The sequence below is a fragment of the Eptatretus burgeri genome, chromosome 6 (genome assembly GCF_056783735.1).
Source record: "Eptatretus burgeri isolate ZD-2024b chromosome 6, Ebu_testis_v1, whole genome shotgun sequence".
In the NCBI taxonomy this organism is placed as follows: Eukaryota; Metazoa; Chordata; class Myxini; order Myxiniformes; family Myxinidae; genus Eptatretus; species Eptatretus burgeri.
In genome coordinates this window covers 49,815,424-49,837,806 of record NC_140966.1, presented here as the reverse complement: position 1 = coordinate 49,837,806, position 22,383 = coordinate 49,815,424, and the positions used below count along the sequence as shown (strand labels likewise).

The following is a 22,383-nucleotide window of genomic DNA, read 5'->3' as shown; positions in this document are numbered from 1 at the left end:
AATTTAGATATTGTCCCATAGATTCATATTCCACAATCAAATTCAACATCGCTTGAGAAATGGCGGAGATAGAATTTGAAAATCGTCATTTTCGCAACTTCAAAGGCCTCGTGACCTTGACCTTGACCTTCGGTGACCTTGAAAGTCATACCATCGTGTACGTCTCATCGACCTCTATCAGGATCACTAATGACCAGATCTCCCGCTTCAACTTCATTGTGAACGGACGGATCGTCACCTCCCCTCTCAACACCAATATTATTAGGTCATGCTCGAAGAGATGACCTAAAAACAAAAATTACAAAAACTACAGAAGAAACGACAAGAAAACCTCCAAAAAAACTACAAAAAACCACAAAATAACAACAGATAAACTACAAAAAATCGACAAGAAAACTACAAAAAAACTACAGAAGAAACTCAAGAAAAACTACCAAGAAATGATTTTTTTTTTGTTTTTCACATCCTTTTTTATCTGGAATGGACCGGTGTTGATGTCGCACAGACAAGATGGGCCGAATGGCCTCCTCTGCGTCGAGATTCCTTGTGATTATGAAAACATCTCCCGAATTTCCAGGATGAAATGATTATGATCGTTTATGTGATTGATGCTCATTAACTTATAACGTGTATAAAATGTGGTGACATACAGTGGGCCCACACTGTATCTGCATGCACAGCACTGCACAGCACAGCACAGCACAGCACAGCACAGCACTGCACAGCACTGCACAGCACTGTTTGCTTGCTTCTTTCTCCGCACCCCCGTGACACTGTCGTCAGTGTTTCTTTCCACATGCGGATCCAAGCATCAGTCGGGATGGAGGGAAATCCTGGGAAGAGGTTCATCAATGACGGGGACGGTTATGGGGACGGACTCCTTCACCACAGGACACCCTTTATTATTTTATCGGCCCCGATTAATCCCACTCGCTGGGGACTGTCGGTGGACGTTTTGACCGGTCTTTCACGAACGAGCTCGCCAGGCCTGTCGTTCTCCTGAAGACGATTTGTGTAGGAATTTGGTCAGGTTGGTAATCAAACCCAGAGCAGCCGGCTCAAACAAGCATAGGTGTGTTGTTACCTGTGAACCACACTCTCGCACCAGACACAGGAGGAGAGGGAAGAGGGATGAGAGTAAGGAGGAGGGGAGGGGGAGGAGGTTGGAGGAGGGGTAAGGGGGAGGGGGATTTGAGGTAAGGGGAAGGGGTGGAGGTTGGAGGAGTGGGGAGGGGATCGGGATGAGGGGGAGGGGAGCGGGATGAGGGTAAGGGGGAGGGGAGCGGGATGAGGGTAAGGGGAGGGGAGCGGGATGAGGGTAAGGGGAGGGGAACGGGATGAGGGTAAGGGGAGGGGAGCGGGATGAGCGTAAGGGGGAGGCGAACGGGATGAGGGTAAGGGGGAGGGGAACGGGATGAGGGTAAGGGGGAGGGGAGCGGGATGAGGGTAAGGGGGAGGGGAGGGGAGGAGGTTGGAGGAGGGGTAAGGGGAGGGGAGGGGGAAGGTGGATGTGAAAGCAAGTGGGCTAAAAGTGGTGAATCTCGTTGTGCCTCCAGATCGGTTCTGGTTCTCCCTCTGTCCCTCCATCCAGCCCTCCATCCTTTCCTCCCGGCTCGAGCCTCTCCCTCCCTCCAACTGCTCCGTGTCCCCACCTCGCCCGGCCGCTGCTCATTGGGAAGGTCCACGTCGGGATACCGTAACATCCATCATTCCGCGATTCCTGGAAAGGTAGCCCACTCTGTCATTTATTTATTTATTTATTTATTTATTTATCCTGAAATCGCGTGAAACTTTTTCCAAAAGTTTGCTCGATCTGAACTACCGTTAAATGTTGAAGGTAGTCGTTTTTAATAGGTCTTTAAAGTTGCGGTTGGTGCCTCGAAAGGTAGTTGTGATTCGAAACTCCGAGTCCTGGAGCATCGTGGATGGTGTGTTCTGTGAGTCGGGGCGTCGGCGACGTCGCAACTACAACGATCGAATTCACAACATTTTAAACAAACTTTCCGATCGTCGTTCGAACACAACTGATCAAATCGAGGTCATATTTGCCTCCACGGAGACTCCAAAGTCTCTTTTGTCCATTTTCAAGATTGTGCTTGAAATTAAACTTCCTCTTGTGTGAAATTTAATTAATTAATTTTTTCCCGTTTGAGTTAACGGAAGGAATTGTCGGCGCGGCCTACACCCCAAGGCGAGGCCTACGACCTCTACTAGCTTTGGCAACGGGGCGGGGCTGGGCTGGTGGCGCGCGAGCCGTGACGTGGTGCCCCAGGAGCTGCTGGCGAGTCGCGTGCGCAGGGGAGCGCTCCGTCCCCGTACGGTATGCCGTGTCGTGCTTCGGAGGTTCGTTCTCTCTTCTCTCTTCTCTCTTCTCTCTTCTCTCTTCTCTCTTCTCTCTCTCCGCAGCTGTGCCGCTGATGCAGTGCCCCCCTTACCAGTACACTGGTACTAACCACTAAGCCAACACCAGGCTAGTTCGGAGGTGCTGTGCGCTCCACATTCGGACGGAATTCCACAAATATGATGGACATTGGTGAAGGACGAGGAAGTGGGCTTGACGTCCAACATGGCTGGACGTGGGATCCAGCAGTTTCGGGACCAGCGGGGACAGTTCCCCTTCCTTTTGTCACTCACACAATCTGCGGATGTGCATGTGGATCATCTCGAATGTTGGCCAGGAAATTAAATATTTCTGCATACCGTTGTCTTTGTCATACCATGTTGTGTCTGACCAGACAGTTGCTGGGAGAGTGATAAGTACCGTTGTGACGCATGCTCCGTTTCCTGTTCGCTGTCATTGCCTTTTGCGGACATTGTGCCGTCTTGGGAAGACAATTTTTCTTGGTTCGAATCTGACATTACCGATTACAATGAGCATTCCCTGCTTGCTGATAGAACCACCACGATCCATTTGCCAGGTCTATCGCATCTCCCCTTATCACAATCACTTTGTTTCACCACCCCCCTCCCCCCCATGAAATGTTGCAGTACCAGTATGTTGAGTCTTGAGATATTATTGTATTGATGGAATTTAAGTCTCTTCCTTGCTCTCTTTCTTTCTCAGGGTCATGGATGATATATTTACTCAGTGCCGTGAGGGTAACGCTGTGGCTGTCCGCCTGTGGTTGGACAACACTGAGAATGACTTAAACCAAGGGTGGGTCTCCGGCACAAAACTCATGATTACTACGACTATATATATATATATATATATATATATATATATATATATATATATATATATATATATATTAGTTATTGTTTATTGTTATTTTAAAGAAGCAGAAGGTGCTTCCAACCAAAAGTAAAACTAGATCTACTCCACTGATTTGAGCAATAAGCAAGAGCAGACCCGGTCTCAGGTGACGTTTCACCCCCTTCACAGCAACCTTCCTCAGGCCAATTGACTCTGCTCATGGCGCACGAGCCGTGAGAGGATGCCTGATGGCCTGATTGCTCAAATTTGTACCTGAGAGTGGGTCTGCTCTTGCTTATTGCTCAAATCAGTGGAGTAGATCTAGTTTACTTTTGGTTGGAAGCACCTTCTTCTTCTTTAAAAAGTATAATCCTAACCACCCTGATCTTCTATATATATATATATATATGTATATATATATATATATATATATATATATATATATAATTGTAAAATTCCCAAAAAACATTTGCACAGAGATGTTTTGTGACACCTCCCCCCCCCGCACCTTCCATGGATCTACAAAGCACCCAGGTTATATTGTTTAAAAAATTGGAGTTGAAGGAATGTCTGTCTGTTTGGTTTATAACAGAATGACAAAGCACGTGTGGGTGAGTTCCCAAAAAAGGACATTGCCGATCGAGTTTTGCACTTGCACAAAGGAGGGATGCCAAGACGGCTGCCGGGAAGAGAGATTGTTTGTAATGGTAGTACGCTGGGGAGTCGGTGTTCCCATGAAAGGCGGATAAGGAAAAAGGGAACTCTTTCTACTTTGGAACCTTTTGCATCCATGTTGTCAAAACGATTGTAACAATGATGTGTTATACCTTTTTGATCATTTTATGTTATCTTGTTTCGGATGATTTTAAACCCACCTCACAAAGTGATGATGTTGGCGAACTCGAGCAGTATTTTTGTGCAAAGAAGGCACAAACACCGAGCAAAACCCTGAATGTATTGTGACCATGTCCACTGTACAGTGATCCCAAATAGGAACTAAATTTGTGGCCGAGTTTGTGTTCTCTCAAGTCCAGTGACGATCGACTGCCATCAGTCTTGTAGGGATCACAGAGGTTCCTCCGGCATCGTTGAGGCAGAATCGCTGAATGAAGGTCAAATTGTGCCAGAAGTTGATATATTTCTCATGGTAGTTATTTGACTTTCATTCATGATCGTTTGGATTTGTCAAGGTTTCTGCATAAGATGGGGACCCCCAGAAACCTCAGCGCTTAGGTTCGCCACCGTTGCGTTTAATCAAAGCACAAGCTTTGTCAAAAACCATGCCGTGCCAATTCAGCAGAGTTTTGCTCTTGTCTATTTGTGTGCAGAACACACCTTGTGACACAATTGTCTTGAGTCGTCCGATAAATCTGACGTTCTGTTGCATTTTTATTTATTTTATTCCTACTGTTGTCATGTAGCGCCAGTAGAAAACAACAAGCCTGGTGTTGGCTTAGTGGTGAGGGTGGTGGCTTCGGATCCTAGGGTCCTGAGTTCAAGTCTTGTTGCCACTGAATTAAAATACACCAGGAGGTTGAATCAGCCTGTCATCCTTCCGACGTCGGCAAAATGAGTACCAGTGTACTGGTAAGGGGGACACTGCATCAGCGGCATCGCCGCGTCCCAACCAGTGATGCAACCAGCAGCCATAAGCTGCGAGAGAGAGAGAGAGAGAGAGAGAGAGAGAGAGAGAGAGAGAGAGAGAGAGAGAGAGAGAGAGAGAGAAAGAGAAAGAGAAAGAGAAAGAGAAAGAGAAAGAGAAAGAGAAAGAGAAAGAGAAAGAGAGGTAAAAGAAAGCGACAGCACGTCTGATTTATCGGACAAGTCGAGACGAGAGATCTCGAGTCAATCCACTCTGTGCGAGTTTCTGTATGTGACGTCACGCTGAGATTCGCTGAAGTCAACTTTTTTTAAGGGGCGGAGCATAGCAAGTTGTGAAAGGCACCAGAAATGATCGAAATATTGCTCTAATTATCCCATTTTTGATTTTTTTTTTTTTAAAAACGGGTGATTTCTTCACTAGGAAGGTCAAGTTAATATTTAAATAACCAGAAAGTTTTGCATGTCAGGGGACCTTTAAAGACAGCTGTTCACCAACATCTCAGATCATCCCAAATCCAAAACCATGATCTTTTCTCCCCTTGTTCACTCCCCACCCCCCCCACCACCACACCCCCATGCCATCCTCATTTCAAATTTCCAGTTATTCCTTCCTGAGAGACTCCTTTTCTGTCCAACTTAGGCACCAATCATCCTTTCCTGCTCCCCATTGCTCCCCACACCCATTATAATTTGTCCAAGTCTCCCTCTGTTTTGCCATTCAACTCCACTATTGGTGACCCCCCACTCCCTCTCCACTGTTGGTGATCCCCCACTCCCTCTCCACTGTTGGTGATCCCCCACTCCCTCTCCACTGTTGGTGATCCCCCACTCCCTCTCCACTGTTGGTGATCCCCCACTCCCTCTCCACTATTGGTGACCCCCACTCCCTCTCCACTGTTGGTGACCCCCACTCCCTCTCCACTGTTGGTGATCCCCCACTCCCTCTCCACTGTTGGTGATCCCCCACTCCCTCTCCACTGTTGGTGATCCCCCACTCCCTCTCCACTGTTGGTGATCCCCCCACTCCCTCTCCACTGTTGGTGATCCCCACTCCCTCTCCACTGTTGGTGATCCCCACCCCCTCTCCACTGTTGGTGATCCCCACCCCCTCTCCACTGTTGGTGATCCCCTCCCTCTCCACTGTTGGTGATCCCCTCCCTCTCCACTGTTGGTGATCCCCACCTCCCTCTCCACTGTTGGTGATCCCCCCCCTCTCCACTGTTGGTGATCCCCCTCCCTCTCCACTGTTGGTGATCCCCCACTCCCTCTCCACTGGTGGTGATCCCCCACTCCCTCTCCACTGTTGGTGATCCCCCACTCCCTCTCCACTGTTGGTGCGCCCCCACTCCCTCTCCACTGTTGGTGATCCCCCACTCCCTCTCCACTGTTGGTGATCCCCCACTCCCTCTCCACTGTTGGTGATCCCCACTCCCTCTCCACTGTTGGTGATCCCCACTCCCTCTCCACTGTTGGTGATCCCCACTCCCTCTCCACTGTTGGTGATCCCCACTCCCTCTCCACTGTTGGTGATCCCCACTCCCTCTCCACTGTTGGTGATCCCCACTCCCTCTCCACTGTTGGTGATCCCCACTCCCTCTCCACTGTTGGTGATCCCCACTCCCTCTCCACTGTTGGTGATCCCCACTCCCTCTCCACTGTTGGTGATCTCCACTCCCTCTCCACTGTTGGTGACCCCCCACTCCCTCTCCACTGTTTCATTTGTCCTGTTGCAATCTGATCGATTCCGTGTTCTTGCTCTTCCACGAGCCTTGACTCTGTATCCATACTAATAAATGTCACAGTGTGTCAGTCAGTCAGTCAGTTAGTGCATGTGTGTCTCCACCATAACTCCAAAACCATGAAACCTGGCAGCATGAAACTTTGCATGCATACTAACGGAACTCCACGGGAGTAAATGAGTGAAAAGTGGGTGTTTGGGTAAATTTAAACACCCCTTAAATTGAAGATAACTAACAGCCTTATTTAATTATCCTTTATCAAGGCTCATCCTCAGACACCTCACTCTTCCTCGATGAGTATTAATTCGCCTTTTTTTTTTTTTGGCCTGCTCAACAATGCCTTGACTCAGAACAGGCCGCATCGATTTCTTTACGATTTAGTTTTTTTTTTCACTTTCCTCACTCATATTATTGAATGCCTGATCATCATAGCTCCGAATCGCTGGACACATTACAATGCTTATAAACGCCCAGAGACGCCAGCAGACGTGGCTTTATTTCATTTCCGCACATGCCATTACCTCAATAATATCTTAAATGAAGCTAAATTACAAAATTTAAGCTCCAGAACTGAACTTAGCAGCAGTTCTGACTGCTAAAAAAAGTTTTCATTTGTCAAATTCGGACTTGGCAGCAGTTCTGACCCATAGTTTCACATTTCGGGCGTCTCCGGGAGGTGTTTATTATGACGTATCGGCGATCGCTAATCGCTTGCCAAGCCAGCCGTTCCTTATCAACTGTTTTGTTGGTGTGTTTCCTTGAGTGCTTAAGCCACCTGGCGAGTGCTCTACAATATCTGCCCTGTCACTGAATACTGTATATCGATTGACTTGAACAAAATTAATGGGCCACTCGCCTGATTTGGCCCCGCATTGTCATGCAATACGTCAGGTGGTGGCTGGTTCGCTGAAAATGTAAAATTTTGTTTTACACCACGTTTCCCCCTTTTTTACGATCTTCCTTAATTATATGACCCGTCACCTTGGCATAGATAAATACATATATAAAAAAAATTAAACGTTTCGTTTTTAAAAGTTTCAACTGTTTGGTTTGGGTGCTTGGTTAAGCCACTTGGCATGAATGCCACATGTCTCTTCAAGCTTCGATGGTGATACCGTGGTTTGATACCATGGATCGATACCAGAGATAGGAAGGTGAAATAAATTAGATGATTACAATGAGTAGAAAAAATTTTCAGTTACAAAGCAATGAATCGCCACATCGTGGCAGGATAGCCGAGAAGTATGCACGTTCGTTCTAAGCTCTCTAGCCTACATTTGATCCCAACTCAGTTATAAACTGTCATCCCGGTGTTTCACAGGAAAGGTGATTCATCCATGTGTGTGTGCCGTCCCTTGGATGGATGTTAAACTGTGCGTCACATCTGCCAGAATCCCCCTCCTCTCCTCTCCTCTCCCCCTCTCCATGTCCACACTCTCCCATCCTCCCTCTCCCACTCCCCTCTCTCAGCCCTCTGCCTCTCTCACCCCTCCCCCTCTGTCAAGTGGATTGTTAAGGACTAATGGTTTAGTTTTAAGTTTAAAACTGCTTCCCCATAGTGTAGCATGTATGAATCAGATGCGGAGTGAGCCGACTGGAGGGGCACAAAGGTTGCTGCATGTGCGAGTATGCATGCATGCATGTAGGCAGGCCTTTGCCAGGTAGATAGCAAGGGTATTAAATGCTCCCACCTGGTTTTATATAGAACCTGGTGGTTCAAAAGAAAATGTTGCTGTTTGGGCTTGTTTCCTCACCCTTCCCTTCCCTTCTCCTCACACTGACTTCCATTCCCTTCCCCCATGCTGCCTTCCCTTCCCATTATGCTGCCTTGCCTTCCCTCCACCCCCCTCACACTTACTCCCTCCCCTCTCCACCCCCAATGGACACCTCCCAGCGGTCTCTGCGTGCTGTATTAACCTACTGTTTTTAACGTACCCCATTTCGTTCAATCCTGTACTACCCACCCCGCATCCCCTTCTCCACAAGTCCCACTACCAAACGCAAGTCGAGAACCCTCCCCTCACACTTACCTCCTCCAAAACCCCTCCCCTCCCTACTTCCCTCCCTCCCCTCTCCCTCTCCCTCCCCTCTCCCTCTCCCTCTTCCTCACTCCCCTCTCCCTCTCTCTCCATCCCTTCTGCTCCCTCCACTCTCCCTCATCTATCCCTCCTCTTTCCCCCTTCCTCCCTCTTTCTCCACCCCCCCCTTCATATTTCCATCAGCGAAGCGACGAGTTGTATTTGCTTGTACAAAATAAATATGGTTATAGACACTTTACCATCTCCACTGCCAACACACAACTTTGAATTACTTTATTATTTATATGCACTTTTCCATCTCCACTGCACACGTGTCACCTTGAATTAATTATTTACGTTCACTTTACCATCACAGTTACCAACACACCACTTTAATTTATTTATTTATATGTGACAATGAACACCCAAGAGACTTGGGATCATCGCTGTTTTCCTGGAATCTAATAATAACTGACATAGGGAAGAAATTACAGGAGAACAAACGTCTTCCCTGCAATCAACAATGAGAGTACAGCAACTTTGAACCAATGGAGATTGCAAAAACAGTTAAAAGTGTTTATTGTCCTGTTGTCTATAAAATGCCATTGATTAAAAAGTAATCATAATGATACAGATCATTGTTTCTGGTTGCACACACAATGTAGATCTTCTTTACGGCATTCCATATACACTACATGGCCAAAAGTATGTGGACACCTGCTTGTCAAACATCACATTCTTAAATCATGGGCATTAATGTGGAGTTGATCCCCCCCCCTTCACTGCTATAACAGCCTCCACTCTTCTGTGAAGTTTTTCCACGAGATGTTGGAACATTACTGCGGGGATTTGCTTCCATTCAGCCACAAGAGCACGAGTGAGGTCGGGCACTGATGTTGGGCGATTTGGTCTGGCTCGCAGTGGGTGTTCAAATTCACCCCAAAGGTGTTCATTGGGGTTGATGTCAGGGCTGTGTGCAGGCCAGTCAAGTTCTTCCACACCGATCTCGACAAGCCATTTCTGTATTGACCTCGCTTTGTGCACGGGGGCATTGTCATGCTGAAACAGGGAAGAGCCTTCCCCAAACTGTTGCTACAAAGCACAGAATCATCTAGAATGCCATTGTATGCTGTAGTGTTAAGATTTCCCTTCACTGGAACTCAGGGGCCTCGCCCGAACCATGAAAAACAGCCCCAGACCATTATTCCTCCTCCACCAAACATTACAGTTGGCACGATGCATTCGGGCAGGTCGCGTTCTCTTGACATCCGCCAAACCCAGATTCGTCCGGCGGGCTGCGAGATGGTGAAGCGTGATTCATCACTCCAGAGAACGTGTTTCCACTGCTCCAGAGTCCAATGGTGGTGAACATAACACCACTCCAGTCAACACTTGGCATTGCGCATGGTGATCTTAGGCTTGTGTGCGGCTGCTCGGCCATGGAAACTCATTTCATGAAGCTCTCGACGAACAGTGCTTGTTGTGACGTTGCTTCCAGTCAGTTTGGAACTCGGTTGTGAGTGTAGCAACCGACGACAGATGATTTTTCCATGCTCGGCTCTTCAGCACTCGGCGGTCCCGTTCTGTGAACTTGTGTGGCCCACCACTTTGCGGATGAGCTGTTGTTGCTCCAAGACGTTTCCAGTTCACAATAACAGCACTTATAGTTGACCGGGACATCTCTCGCAGGGTAGAAATTTGACGAACTGACTTGTTGGAAAGGTGGCATCCGATGACGGTGCCACATTGAAACTCTTCAGTACGGTCCATTCTCCTGCCAATGTTTGTCGATGGAGATTGCATGGCTGTGTGCTTGATTTTATGTACCTGTCAGCAATGGGTGTGGCTGGAATAAACGAATCCACTCATTAGAAGGGGTGTCCACATACTTTTGGCCATGTAGTGTATATTACGGTCTCTTTTTGTTGTTGCTGTTCTTTTGCATGATCTAAGGCTCGTTAGTAGTGGAGCTGCCTCACAGATGGACATATAGAATAACATACGAGACATTACACAAGACTGTTCGATGAGACAAACACAGCCACTGAGCTTGGGGGAAGTGCCGTCACTTCCTGGGGTACTCTGGGTACCAGAGAGGTCACAACAGTAGCGCCGCTTTTCTCACAGCATTCAGTGGGGTATTTCCTCCTCCCCATGGATGGCAACCTATGGGGATTGTCCATGCTCTTATCCTCTTAAATACTCAATGTCAAGCAAGGAAGCGGCACGTACCATTTTTAGTCTCCGCTATGACTCGGCTGGGGTTTGAACCGCCGACCTCTCAGACTCGAAGCAGATGCTGTAACCATTATATTACTGGATATCGAACTAATATGCTATTACACAATTGTTATGTCGTCAGTCTATGCATATTTGCACTTGCATCATGAACTGGGTCTTTGCATGGCTAGAACACGTTAACATTAGAAACAACAACCAATTAACACTTGTGTGTGTCTGTTGTACGGACTTGGGCTCAAAGGCCGCACACCGGCCATGTTACCCAGACCCATCCTTGGGTCCACCAACAATTATTTCCAACCATTGTGTACTTATTACAATGTTTTTACCCAAGCTGCAAAAGGAATGACATTGACTTACGTCGCGTCATGGCGCACACACAACTGGATTTTGGAAGATTAACCAGGAGGAGGTTATGGAAGAGGGCCGGAGGACTAAGATAGCACCGGAATTGTGTGTGCAATATTGGAGACTTGATGGGAGAAAACAGAGAAACCACCAACTCAACTGCGATATGTGAGAGAAACACACCCTGTGCTTTAGCTTTATTACAGGAGATTCCAATAATTTTGTGAACTTTAGATTCCACAGAAATTTCCATTCTCCTCCTCCCTACACTGCTTTATTTATTTATTTTTACCTCCACCATCGAAGGTGAAGGAGGTTATGTTTTCACCCCTCTCTGTCTGTTTGTTTGTTTGTCTGTTTACCGCCGACAGGTCACAATTTTAAACCGATCTTCAGGAAACTTCACCACATGGTAGAGTTTGTCATAAGCAAGAAGCCAATTATTTTTGAGGTCAAAAGGTCAACAACATAGGTCCAAGGTCAACGACTTTCTAAAAGTAAAAGTATTTCTAAAATCCTCAATTTTCTTTCCGATTGACTTGAAATTTGAAGAGGATATATACAATTCAGGTCACTGAATTAAACCAATATTTATTTTTGAGGTCACATTTCTTTTATGGATTTTGCAAGTGTCGTGCTCTGCACGACGTCGTCGTCTTGTTTGTCTGTTTCTTTGTCTGTCTGTCTGTGTGCAGGATCTCTCAAAAAGTTGTAGATGGATCCGTATGAAATTTTGTGGACAGGTTCGGTGTGTGTGAAAAGGACGAACTGATTAGATTTTGGTGAAGATCCAGATCCGGATCCTATGACTAGAATTTTTTTCAGTGATCCTTCACCATTGAGAGATAGGGCCAAAAATGATATATAGCACGATATCTCAAAAGGTTTTGGACGGCTTCGGGCGAAACTTGGTGGGCATGTTGGGTGTGTGACAAGGAAGAACTGATTCGATTTTGGTGAAGATCCGGATCCGAATCTGGATATGAGAATTATTTAATTTTTATATTTAAAGTGATTCTTCACCGTTTAAGAGATTGGGCCAAAAACGATACATGGCCTGATATTTAACCTCCGCCATCTTCGAAGATGGACGGAGGTTAGTGTTTTCACCCCCGTCTGTTTGTTTGTTTGTGAACAGTATTACGGAAAAACTCCTGGACGGATTTCGACGAAACTTGGTGGGGAGATTAGGTATGGTCCAAGGATCATGCCATTAGATTTTGGACTTGGTCCAAAGTCCAATATGGCCACTATGGCGGCCATTTTGAAAAAATATTTGAATTTTTGTTTTTGCATTTCTACATGTTTTAAGTGATTTCAACCCCCCAAAAAAAATTTGTTAGATTAAAAAAACCCAGGAATTTTGCAACTTTTTTTTCAAAAAAATTTCGATTTATTTATTTATTTATTTATTTATTTATTTATTTTTTGGCATTTCTACATGTGTGTCGATCTAGTTTAGTTTATTCAATCGTGGTTCAGTAAAGTCTGATCTGTTTTGACCTACAATGAATAGGATATCAGGTTCACTTAAGTGACCCAGCAGTATCAGCGGCGGAGGTTTTGCACTCTACCGAGTGCTCCCCTCGAGTTTAAAAATGTATTGGGCCAGATATGTTCTTGTGGATCAGGCATTACATGGTGGAGGTATGTGTTCTACCGAGTGCCCTTATAATTTCCTCTCCATCTCCTGGTATATTACCTTCTGACACACCTCTCCCTGTCCTCACACTCTCAGAACCAGCTTCTTCTTCTTCTTCTTCTTCTTCTCCAGCCTCTTCTTCTTCTTTACCATAACCTCAACATTGGCAAATTTCTATCCCACTATTTTCCCCATTCAGAGATGACCATGGCTTCAGCCCCTTGCACTGGGCTTGCAAAGAGGGACGAGGAAACATTGTTGACATGCTGGTGATGCGAGGAGCACGGGTGAACATCATTAACCGAGGGGACGACAGCCCACTACACCTTGCGGCGAGCCACGGACATCGAGATATCGTGTTGAAAGTAAAATGGGACAGGGTGAACTCATTACATTTTTTTTTTTTTTGAGGGTACAGTTTGCGCCATGATTAATGTGATCTTACACTAACCATAATAGCATCATATTCGTAATAGTTGTTCATGGTGATGTTGTACAGTTACTACAGCAGAAGGCAGATGTAAATGCGATGAATGAACACGGAAACACGTCGCTGCACTATGCCTGCTTCTGGGGCCATGACCTTCTGGCTGAGGTACAGGAGATGATGAGGGAGAAAATGGATTATCTTGGTGGAAGAATCAATTCTGTTAAAATACTTTGGGACATTAAAAAAGAAAGAAAATGTAAACACAAGACAAAGCAATTTAGCCCGTGTTGCTTCTTTGTGCCTTTTTTTTTTTTTCCAACATGACAGATCAAAACATGTATGACAGTGATGATGAGTACAACAGAGCACACAGGAAAGAGAGAAACATCCAGTGATTAATGAGAGAGAAACATACTTTATGTAGACGGATTAACATTATCTCCACCGCCAAAGGTGGACAGAGGTTATATTTTCACCTCTGTCTGTCTGTCTGTCTGTTGAGGATATCTCAAGTTGTGGACGGATTCGGACGATATTTGGTGGACAGTTTGGGTGTGTGTGGCAGGGGCGAATTGATTCGATTTTTGTGAAGAACCAGCTCCGGATACGAGAATTATGTTTTTTTTAAAATCTAACAAGTGATTCATCACCAGAGAGAGATAGGGCCAAAAACGATATATATATATATATTGTTGTGGTTACCAGATTCGCAAACCACCATTCAGGTCCCTTAGGTGAGGTATCTCGGTAAGTGCATGTGTAGTTAGGCCCAAACCCGTTGTCTAGTGGGAATACATGTCATTTATACGTGCTGCGACTCTTCAGGATAGCCGTTTTTCTTTTACTATCTTTATTTTGGACCAATCGCCACCATCACAACCACAACAACAACCACCAACCACAACGCCGCTTCACCACAACCGCCATGACCTTTACCGTCACAACTCGCCACCATCGCATCACCGTCATCTCGCGCCACTCATGGGCACCGATGCTGGACTCGTGTAGGGCGCACGTTGAACAGCGTGTACAAAATCACGGATTTTCTGCTTCAAAAACGGATCGAAAACGACACACGCCCACTTTTTGCCGTCCAATCGGTGAGCGAGGGGCGAATTGGCCCCGCCCCCAGGGCGATCGATATATGCAAATTTGTGGATCAAAAAGCCTTCACGCCCACTTTTTCTCGGGCCAATGGGGAGCGAGTTGAAAGGTCAAAGGGAGGGGGTCAAAGGCGAAGTTACGGGGGGATAAAAGGACGATGTTCGTCAGTCAAAGGAGTCGTAAAAGTCGGAGCGAAAGAGTCAGCAGAACGGGAGTCGGAGTCACAAACAAGTAGTAAAAGTCGGAACGAAGGAGTCGCAAGAGGAACGAGAGAGTCAAGACTTCGCGGGCGGTGGAGCTGCTCGTCGTGTGCGTTGAAGTCGGAACGGAGGGGACGAGCTGTGGAGAGGCGGCGAGTCGGACGAGGGGGTGCTCGCGTCGTGCAAGGAGCTGCGCGCCCGAGGGAGGCCGGCAGCGCGACCTGGCCGAGGTGGAGACGCTCGTCGCACATAATAAAGATCCTCTATACCCTCGAGCATCAGCAACCCCCTCCTGTTTCCCCCGCGCTGAGATAGTGCGACCAAGGGGGCCCCGTTCCCTCCCCCTGCCAGGCACTGTCCACGAGGCCCGCAGGTTGCGTGGCCATCGCCGCTCCGAGTCTCATCACCAGACGGGTAGGCCCGACCACGTCTCGGGCCCAAGCCTTCCTCCTTCTTGAGGGTATTTCTTTCCTTGGTTTTGGGTATGTGTTGTCGGCGCCGTCTGTGAAGTAGAATTGTATAAGTGTTGCCGTGTGCTCGGTAGTCGGTATTAGCTCTGCACTGTGTTTTCACTTTTATGTTTGCTTTTTTGTGTAAATGGAATTGTGTTTTCTTTTTTTTGTGTGCATTTGGTGGAATTGTATTTGTGTGCTTTCCGTTCGTCGCGAATAAATGTGCTTTATTGTTGAACTGTTCTCCCGCTTCGCTTCGTCTTTTCCTCCATTGAATCCCCATCTTGCTTCACGTAAAGGGCTGGAAGTGGACTGGATACGACCGATAATTAGTCGAACCCTCGAGGTCGACGATAACACCGCCGGTTATTCCTGATAGTACGGATCGGGTCGCTTAAGTGTCCCGTGTCCGAAGGCGACCCGCGGCCATGTCCGATCGCCCGGTCTACCCTCCGCGTGGGTACTTAGGTAGTTCGAATTTGGCAAGCGAACCTATCCCATGCGGGGTCTGATTGGCTCGATCGCGGTGAGACCGAAAGGTCCACCCGTGACTGGTTCCCGGCGTTAGTCCGAGAGGGTCACGACTGGATTGTCCGTCCGGTGGGCGACGTGCCGCGATTCGAGTTACGTGGCTGCCGCGCACGCCGGCGGGCGCGAAGACCGCAACACTGGTGTCAGAAGTGGGATGCAAATTCATCGCCCTCCTCGCGGCACTGGTATTGGAGAGCGGGACAATAGGCTCTCCTGTCTCCAGCGAAATTCACGGGAATCGGTCCAGGGGTGAGAGAAGCGACCCCCGATTCCCTCCAAATTACGAGCGAACAAATTAACCCTTCACGAGAAGCAAGATGGCGTCTCAAGGCGAGCGGGAGCCGGGGGTATTAGAAATGGATGTAGAATGTGTAGAATCCATGGTCCAGGATGGAATCCCCGAGCAGGAAATGTTGATTGTGCAGGAACACGGACTCGCCCAACTGAACCCAGGGCCCGAGGTGGGTGCGGCAGCGGCCGCGGTGTATGACACCTCCCCCCTCTCCACCAAGACCCTTCCCCAACCTCTTGCCGAAACGGCTCAGCTGGAGTGCATCCAACATGGCCCAGCTATTCACCATGCTGGCGGCAATGAACGAAAAGATGAATGCGAAAAATGATCGAAAAAATGGATGCGAATATGAAGAACGAAATGAAAGGCATGAACGAAAAGATGGATGCGAATACACAAAAAATGGATGAAAAGATGGATACAAATACAAATGAAGTGAAAACGACGATGGATGCGAATACACAACAAATAAACGAAAAGATGGATACAAAAATGAACGGAATGGAAACAAACATGAAAGAAGAAATGAAAGAGCTGCGGGGTGAGACGCAGAACATGGGCCGATGCCTGCAGGCGGGCATGAAGGCCGTGACCAGGGAGCTGGGAATGGCGACTCCACGTGTGGGAGCAAACGAGCTGGGTGGGGGTGCAACGGCTGACAGGCCCGCGGTGGAGGCGGGTGAAAAAATAATTCGTGGAACGTGTTGGGCGAGGGTCGTGACGATGACCGAAAGGGAAAAATTAAATGGGGAGACCAAAACGTGTGAGACGAGACACGAGGTGACGACAACAGAAATAATAGTTGAGACAAGGGAGGTAAAGGGTGAAGAGTTGGCAGAGACACGGGAGATGGGAACGATAGAGGGAAGACTACACGATGAAGATGGGGTAAGTGACGCACACACACACACGGAGGTAGTGGAGGATAATGGGGGTGAGCTCGCGGAGCGTGCAGGGACCCGGTGCGAGCAGCTGGATGGCCTCCTCCAGGAACGAGGGGAGGGAGTATTCCCCCTTGAGGTGAGTCACGACCAGGTGAGTTCGGTCGTGCTTTGCGAGATTGAGGGGACGAGTGCTGTGGACGGGTGCACGGAGAGCTTGGGGGGTATAGAGGCCCCGGAGACCCTTGTGGGGACACAAATCCCCAGTGTGGTTGTCCCTGTGTGTGTGGTGCAAGGTGTGAGTGCGTCCCCGTGTGTGGAAGCGACCCCGTGTGTGAATGGTGAGGTGGCGATTGTGCCAGGGTGCGTGCTTCCCAAAACGGCCAGTGTGAGTGAGGCACCGCGGGTTAGTGCCCCCGCGTGTGTGGATGAGGCACCGCGGTTAAGTGCCCCCGCGTGTATGAGTGAGGCACGGTGTGTGGATGAGGCACCGCGGGTGAGTGCCCCCGCGTGTGTAAGTAGTATGGTTTGTGTGAGTGGTGAGGCACCGTGCGTGAGTGAACGGCCGTGTGCAAGGTCGCTGTGTGCCAGGGAGACCGTGTGTGTGAGAGAGCGGTATGAGAGGGAGATGTCGGTTGGCATGCGGGAGCACGCAGCCGCGTCTCCCCGTGTGAATGTGATGGTGTGGACTGTGTGCGTCGTGACACGCAGGTATGCGTGTGTGGAATGGCGACGGAGACGGCGACAGAGGAGAGAAAGCCGGGTAGCGGCTGTAGTTGTTTCGAGGACCGTGCCGGGTTCACCCAGCAGTGAGCACGCGGTTCGTGCTGTGCAACGCACGAGACCACCACGTGCTCGCTTGCGAGAGTGAAGTCCCGGTCCGGAAACGCACGCGGTGGATTTGCCGATCCCGCGGACGGACAAAGTTAGGCAGGTAAATGGATTTGGACCGGACGGGTTCTCCACGCGATCGTGTGTGTAAAGCTCCAACGGGCAAAGCACATGTGTTCGCGTGGGGAACCCCTCGAGACGTGTGGCTTGTGTTTTTTTTTTTATATGCGCACGGTGACGTCATGGCTGCACGTGTGGTTGGAATCCGGCAGGAGGGGTATCCCGGCCGATGGTACCGTCCAAGGAGGGACGAGGAACACGTGCAGCTGCATGACGTCACGGGCAGGTGCAAAGTGCGCGAGCTCTGAGTTGCCGCGCAGGTGCTGGGCATGAAAAAAAAAAAAAAAAGGAAAAACAAGCCTCACTTTCGGGTGTACAGGATTCCTGGGCAAGGGGTGAAAGACCCCCTTACCTGGGCACAGGATGAAAACTAGTTAGGGGGAAGGGTTAGCTTAGTTAGACCGACTTCATGGGGCAGGGGTAAGTCCTCATGGAGTCCGTGGAATGGATTAGTTAGAGGGATTGTAGCCAGACTTAGGATGGGAAAATGGGAAATGATTTTTGATGATTTGGAGACAGAGACAGACTTGTGAATGTGTAGAGGGGACGTAGCTTAGCTACGTAGTGTTAAAAGGAACGTGCTACTAGTTTAAGGGACGACGTGGGAGCACGAGTTAGTTAGGGGATGTAGTTAGAAGGATGGCAGAGTTCAGCGGTGTGTGTGTTGAAGAGTTGAGAGGTGAGTACATGATGAGTGAGTGAGGCCAGCGGGTCTGTGTGTGTGGAGCGAATGGGGAATGCATGGTGCGATGAGTGATTGGGGGGAGGAGTGACTCCCGCCCAAGGGACCCCGGGGTCAGAGTAAAGTGAGTTTGCTGGGTTAGTCAAATTGAAAAATGGAGGTCGTTTTGTTGTTAGTGGGAAAGTAGGCTCGAGACCCATTTGGAGGGGTGCAGGAGCCCTGTTGACGGGCTTGGGAGCGTGGCTGCGAAAGGTGAGTATCGCTGAGTGGGTACCCCGGGCACCAGGCTAGTCGGCCGCGGTAGGCCAAGGGCCCATGGGGGGCCGGGATAGAGTAGTGGGCACGGGTGCGCCTGCTTGGTGCGGGGGCCCGGGGCGCGATTAGCCGCGTCGGCAGGGCAGTGGGGACGGGTGACCCTCGGAAAGGGGCCCGGGAGGCCGGCCTGCCACGTGTGCGTTTCAGGGGAGGTGCCATGGGGGGCACTCCCCGGTGTTAGGGAGCTGGTAGGCTCGGAGGCAGTGCAGTGCCCGGGGGTGCCATAGCGGGAGAATCGGCAGAGGGTCGTGCCTGCCAAAGTGAGCCACGTGTCCCAGCCAGGAGACCGTGTGAGGGCACGGAGCGAAAATTGGGGGGCGAGGCCCGAAATTGTGAGGACACCAACACAGGCGACGGGAATCTGGGTTGTTAGAACCAATAGTTTAAGCGAGAGGCGCTTGTTGAAAGCCCCGGGGTAGTTTAACAGTTAAATGGTTAGGGTAGATTAGGAGATGTACCCCTCCGCACCATCCATCCCCTCGCTGTCGCTGTGGGCCGCTGGACCCACTTGGGTTATAGATCGCCGAACTCTGGGGAGGCCATTCTGAGGCTTCGTTGGGCCTCGACACAGGACGTTAGCTCTCCCTTATTCCCCTCCGGGAGGGGAACGTAGGGGTTGGGAGTAGGCTAGGTGACAGGATAGGTTAGCCGAACAAAGACGATAAAGGGGGTTAGGGGACGATTTATAGTGGGGAAGTAAGAATAAAAACAACAAAAAAATAAGTTGGGGCTAAATTGGTTTTTCACAAATTAAGGGAGTGGGTATGTACAGTGACAGGCAAAGGCGATAGTTGGGAGGGAGACAGGTAGGTAGGTCCGAGCCCGCCTTCCGAGTGGCCAGCACCACCGCACTCCCTCCACCAACCTCCACTGAACGGCAAAGGCTGGCCACTTCATCGGCTGGCCGTGTTTTACTTCAAGGCGGAGGCCGGCCAACCTCATCGGCAGCTGTGTGCTGCAAGGCCTGTGCCGGCCAGTTCATCTGCTAGCTGTTTTTTTCTTCGAGGCCTGTGCCGGCCAGTTCGTCTGTGGGCTGAGTTTGCCTGCAGCGGCCTTCTTCTGCGGGCTGTGTTTGCCTGCTTGCCTTTGCCATGCCATGCCCACTGCCCCTGTTCACCAGCCCCCGTTCAATTTTTGCTTTGCCCCCCCCCTGTTCATTTCCATGTGCGCCAGGATCCGCAAGGCAACAGTTTGCAAGCTGCGAGAACTGCCCTGTTGGCAGCTACAACACGGGCCTGCAGTGGCGGCCCGTGCACCGTGTTTGTGTTCATGCATCCATTCGTTGTGCTCATTGCGTGTGCCACTTGAGCTGGCACGGAGACTGCGTTGTGCAGCCCATGCACCGTTGTGGTTCACTGAGTTCAGTAAAAAGGGAAGGCCTTGGACTGCGTGTGAGCAGCCAGCCACGTTCCCTGTCACCTGCATTGTTTTGAGCCAGAGACTGCATGCGGGCAGCCTGGCTCCCTGCTAACTGCTTTTCTTTTGCAGAGTTCAGTGATCCTGGGCCATGGTTTAGTGTAAAATTTGTAAGTTAAGGTTAAGATGTACTGTAAATATGAGTGCGCCCCCCCGGCATGTATGTCTTAGCGCCGGCAATTTTATTTAAGTCGTCCGTGTGAGTGAGTTTGTTTAGGTAGTTACGCAGCCCTCAGGTTATTTATTTTGGGGACACGAATACCATGAATGTCGCACTCAGGGATCCGTAGGTAAAGTGTACTAGGGGAAAACTACACATGATGGCACACGAAAATTTGACGACTCGGGACGAGTCTGTAAAAAAGGGAAGGGGGTAGTGTTGTGGTTACCAGATTCGCAAACCACCATTCAGGTCCCTTAGGTGAGGTATCTCGGTAAGTGCATGTGTAGTTAGGCCCAAACCCGTTGTCTAGTGGGAATACATGTCATTTATACGTGCTGCGACTCTTCAGGATAGCCGTTTTTCTTTACTATCTTTATTTTGGGACCAATCGCCACCATCACAACCACAACAACAACCACCAACCACAACGCCGCTTCACCACAACCGCCATGACCTTTACCGTCACAACTCGCCACCATCGCATCACCGTCATCTCGCGCCACTCATGGGCACCGATGCTGGACTCGTGTAGGGCGCACGTTGAACAGCGTGTACAAAATCACGGATTTTCTGCTTCAAAAACGGATCGAAAACGACACACGCCCACTTTTTGCCGTCCAATCGGTGAGCGAGGGCGACTGGGCCCGCCCCCAGGGCGATCGATATATGCAAATTTGTGGATCAAAAAGCCTTCACGCCCACTTTTTCTCGGGCCAATGGGGAGCGAGTTGAAAGGTCAAAGGGAGGGGGTCAAAGGCGAAGTTACGGGGGGATAAAAGGACGGTGTTCGTCAGTCAAAGGAGTCGTAAAAGTCGGAGCGAAAGAGTCAGCAGAACGGGAGTCGGAGTCACAAACAAGTAGTAAAAGTCGGAACGAAGGAGTCGCAAGAGGAACGAGAGAGTCAAGACTTCGCGGGCGGTGGAGCTGCTCGTCGTGTGCGTTGAAGTCGGAACGGAGGGGACGAGCTGTGGAGAGGCGGCGAGTCGGACGAAGGGTGCTCGCGTCGTGCAAGGAGCTGCGCGCCCGAGGGAGGCCGGCAGCGCGACCTGGCCGAGGTGGAGACGCTCGTCGCACATAATAAAGATCCTCTATACCCCGAGCATCAGCAACCCCCCCTCCTGTTTCCCCCCGCGCTGAGATAGTGCGACCAAGGGGGCCCGTTCCCACCCCCTGCCAGGCACTGTCCACGAGGCCCGCGGGTTGCGGGGCCATCGCCGCTCCGCGTCTCATCACCAGACGGGTAGGCCCGACCAGGTCTCGGCCCCAGGCCTACCTCATTCTTGAGGGTATTTCTTTTCCTTGGTTTTGGGTATGTGTTGTCGGCGCCGTCTGTGAAGTAGAATTGTATAAGTGTTGCCGTGTGCTCGGTAGTCGGAATTAGCTCTGCACTGTGTTTTCACTTTTATGTTTGCTTTTTGTGTAAATGGAATTGTGTTTTCTTTTTTTGTGTGCATTTGGTGGAATTGTATTTGTGTGCTTTCCGTTCGTCGCGAATAAATGTGCTTTATTGTTGAACTGTTCTCCCGCTTCGCCTCGTCTTTTCCTCCATTGAATCCCCATCTTGCTTCACGTAAAGGGTTGGTAGTGGGCTGAGTACGCCCGATAATTAATCGAACCGTCGAGGTCGACGATAACACCGCTCGGTTATTCTGATAGTACGGAACGGGTCGCTTAAGTGGCCCGTGTCCGAAGTCGACCTGCGGCGAGGTGCGATCGCCCGGTCTACCCTCCGCGTGGGTACTTAGGTAGTTCGAATTTGGCGAGCAACCCCATCCCACGCGGGGGCTGATTGGCTCGATCGCGGTGAGACCGAAAGGTCCACCCGTGACTGGTTCCCGGCGTTAGTCCGAGAGGGTCACGACTGGATTGTCCGTCCGGTGGGCGACGTGCCGCGATTCGAGTTACGTGGCCGTTCGCACGCCGGCGGGCGCGAAGACCGCAACAATATATATATATATATATCTATATCTAAAACAAACTATCTCAAAAAGCTATGGACAGATTCGGACGTAACTTGGTGGATAGGTTGGGTGTGTGATGAGGACAAATTGATTCAATCTTGGTGAAGATTTGGATATGGATCCAATAACTTTTTTTTTTTTTTTTTAAATTTTTCAGTGATTCTTCACCATTGAGAGATGGGGGCCAAAAACAATATACGGTATAGCACGATATTTCAA

At 49.5% G+C, this 22,383-nt stretch overlaps 1 protein-coding gene across 5 annotated transcripts in view; it reads left to right on the top strand.

Annotated features, from left to right (window-relative positions):
* The window catches only part of ILK (integrin linked kinase), an 85,659-nt gene that overhangs the window by 34,932 nt on the left and 28,344 nt on the right, over positions 1 to 22,383 (top strand). Inside the window, exons 1-4 of one of the 5 annotated variants that reach the window (XM_085884960.1) lie at positions 1,488 to 1,728; positions 3,065 to 3,157; positions 12,986 to 13,151; positions 13,286 to 13,381. In XM_085884960.1, coding sequence (XP_085741086.1) covers positions 3,069 to 3,157; positions 12,986 to 13,151; positions 13,286 to 13,381 — 351 coding nt within the window. In that variant the 5' untranslated portion in view covers positions 1,488 to 1,728; positions 3,065 to 3,068. Of the gene's footprint in view, positions 1 to 1,487; positions 1,729 to 2,100; positions 2,344 to 3,064; positions 3,158 to 12,985; positions 13,152 to 13,285; positions 13,382 to 22,383 lie in introns of those variants that run through there. The other 4 variants (XM_085884961.1, XM_085884962.1, XM_085884965.1 and 1 more) reach the window with 4 other exon arrangements.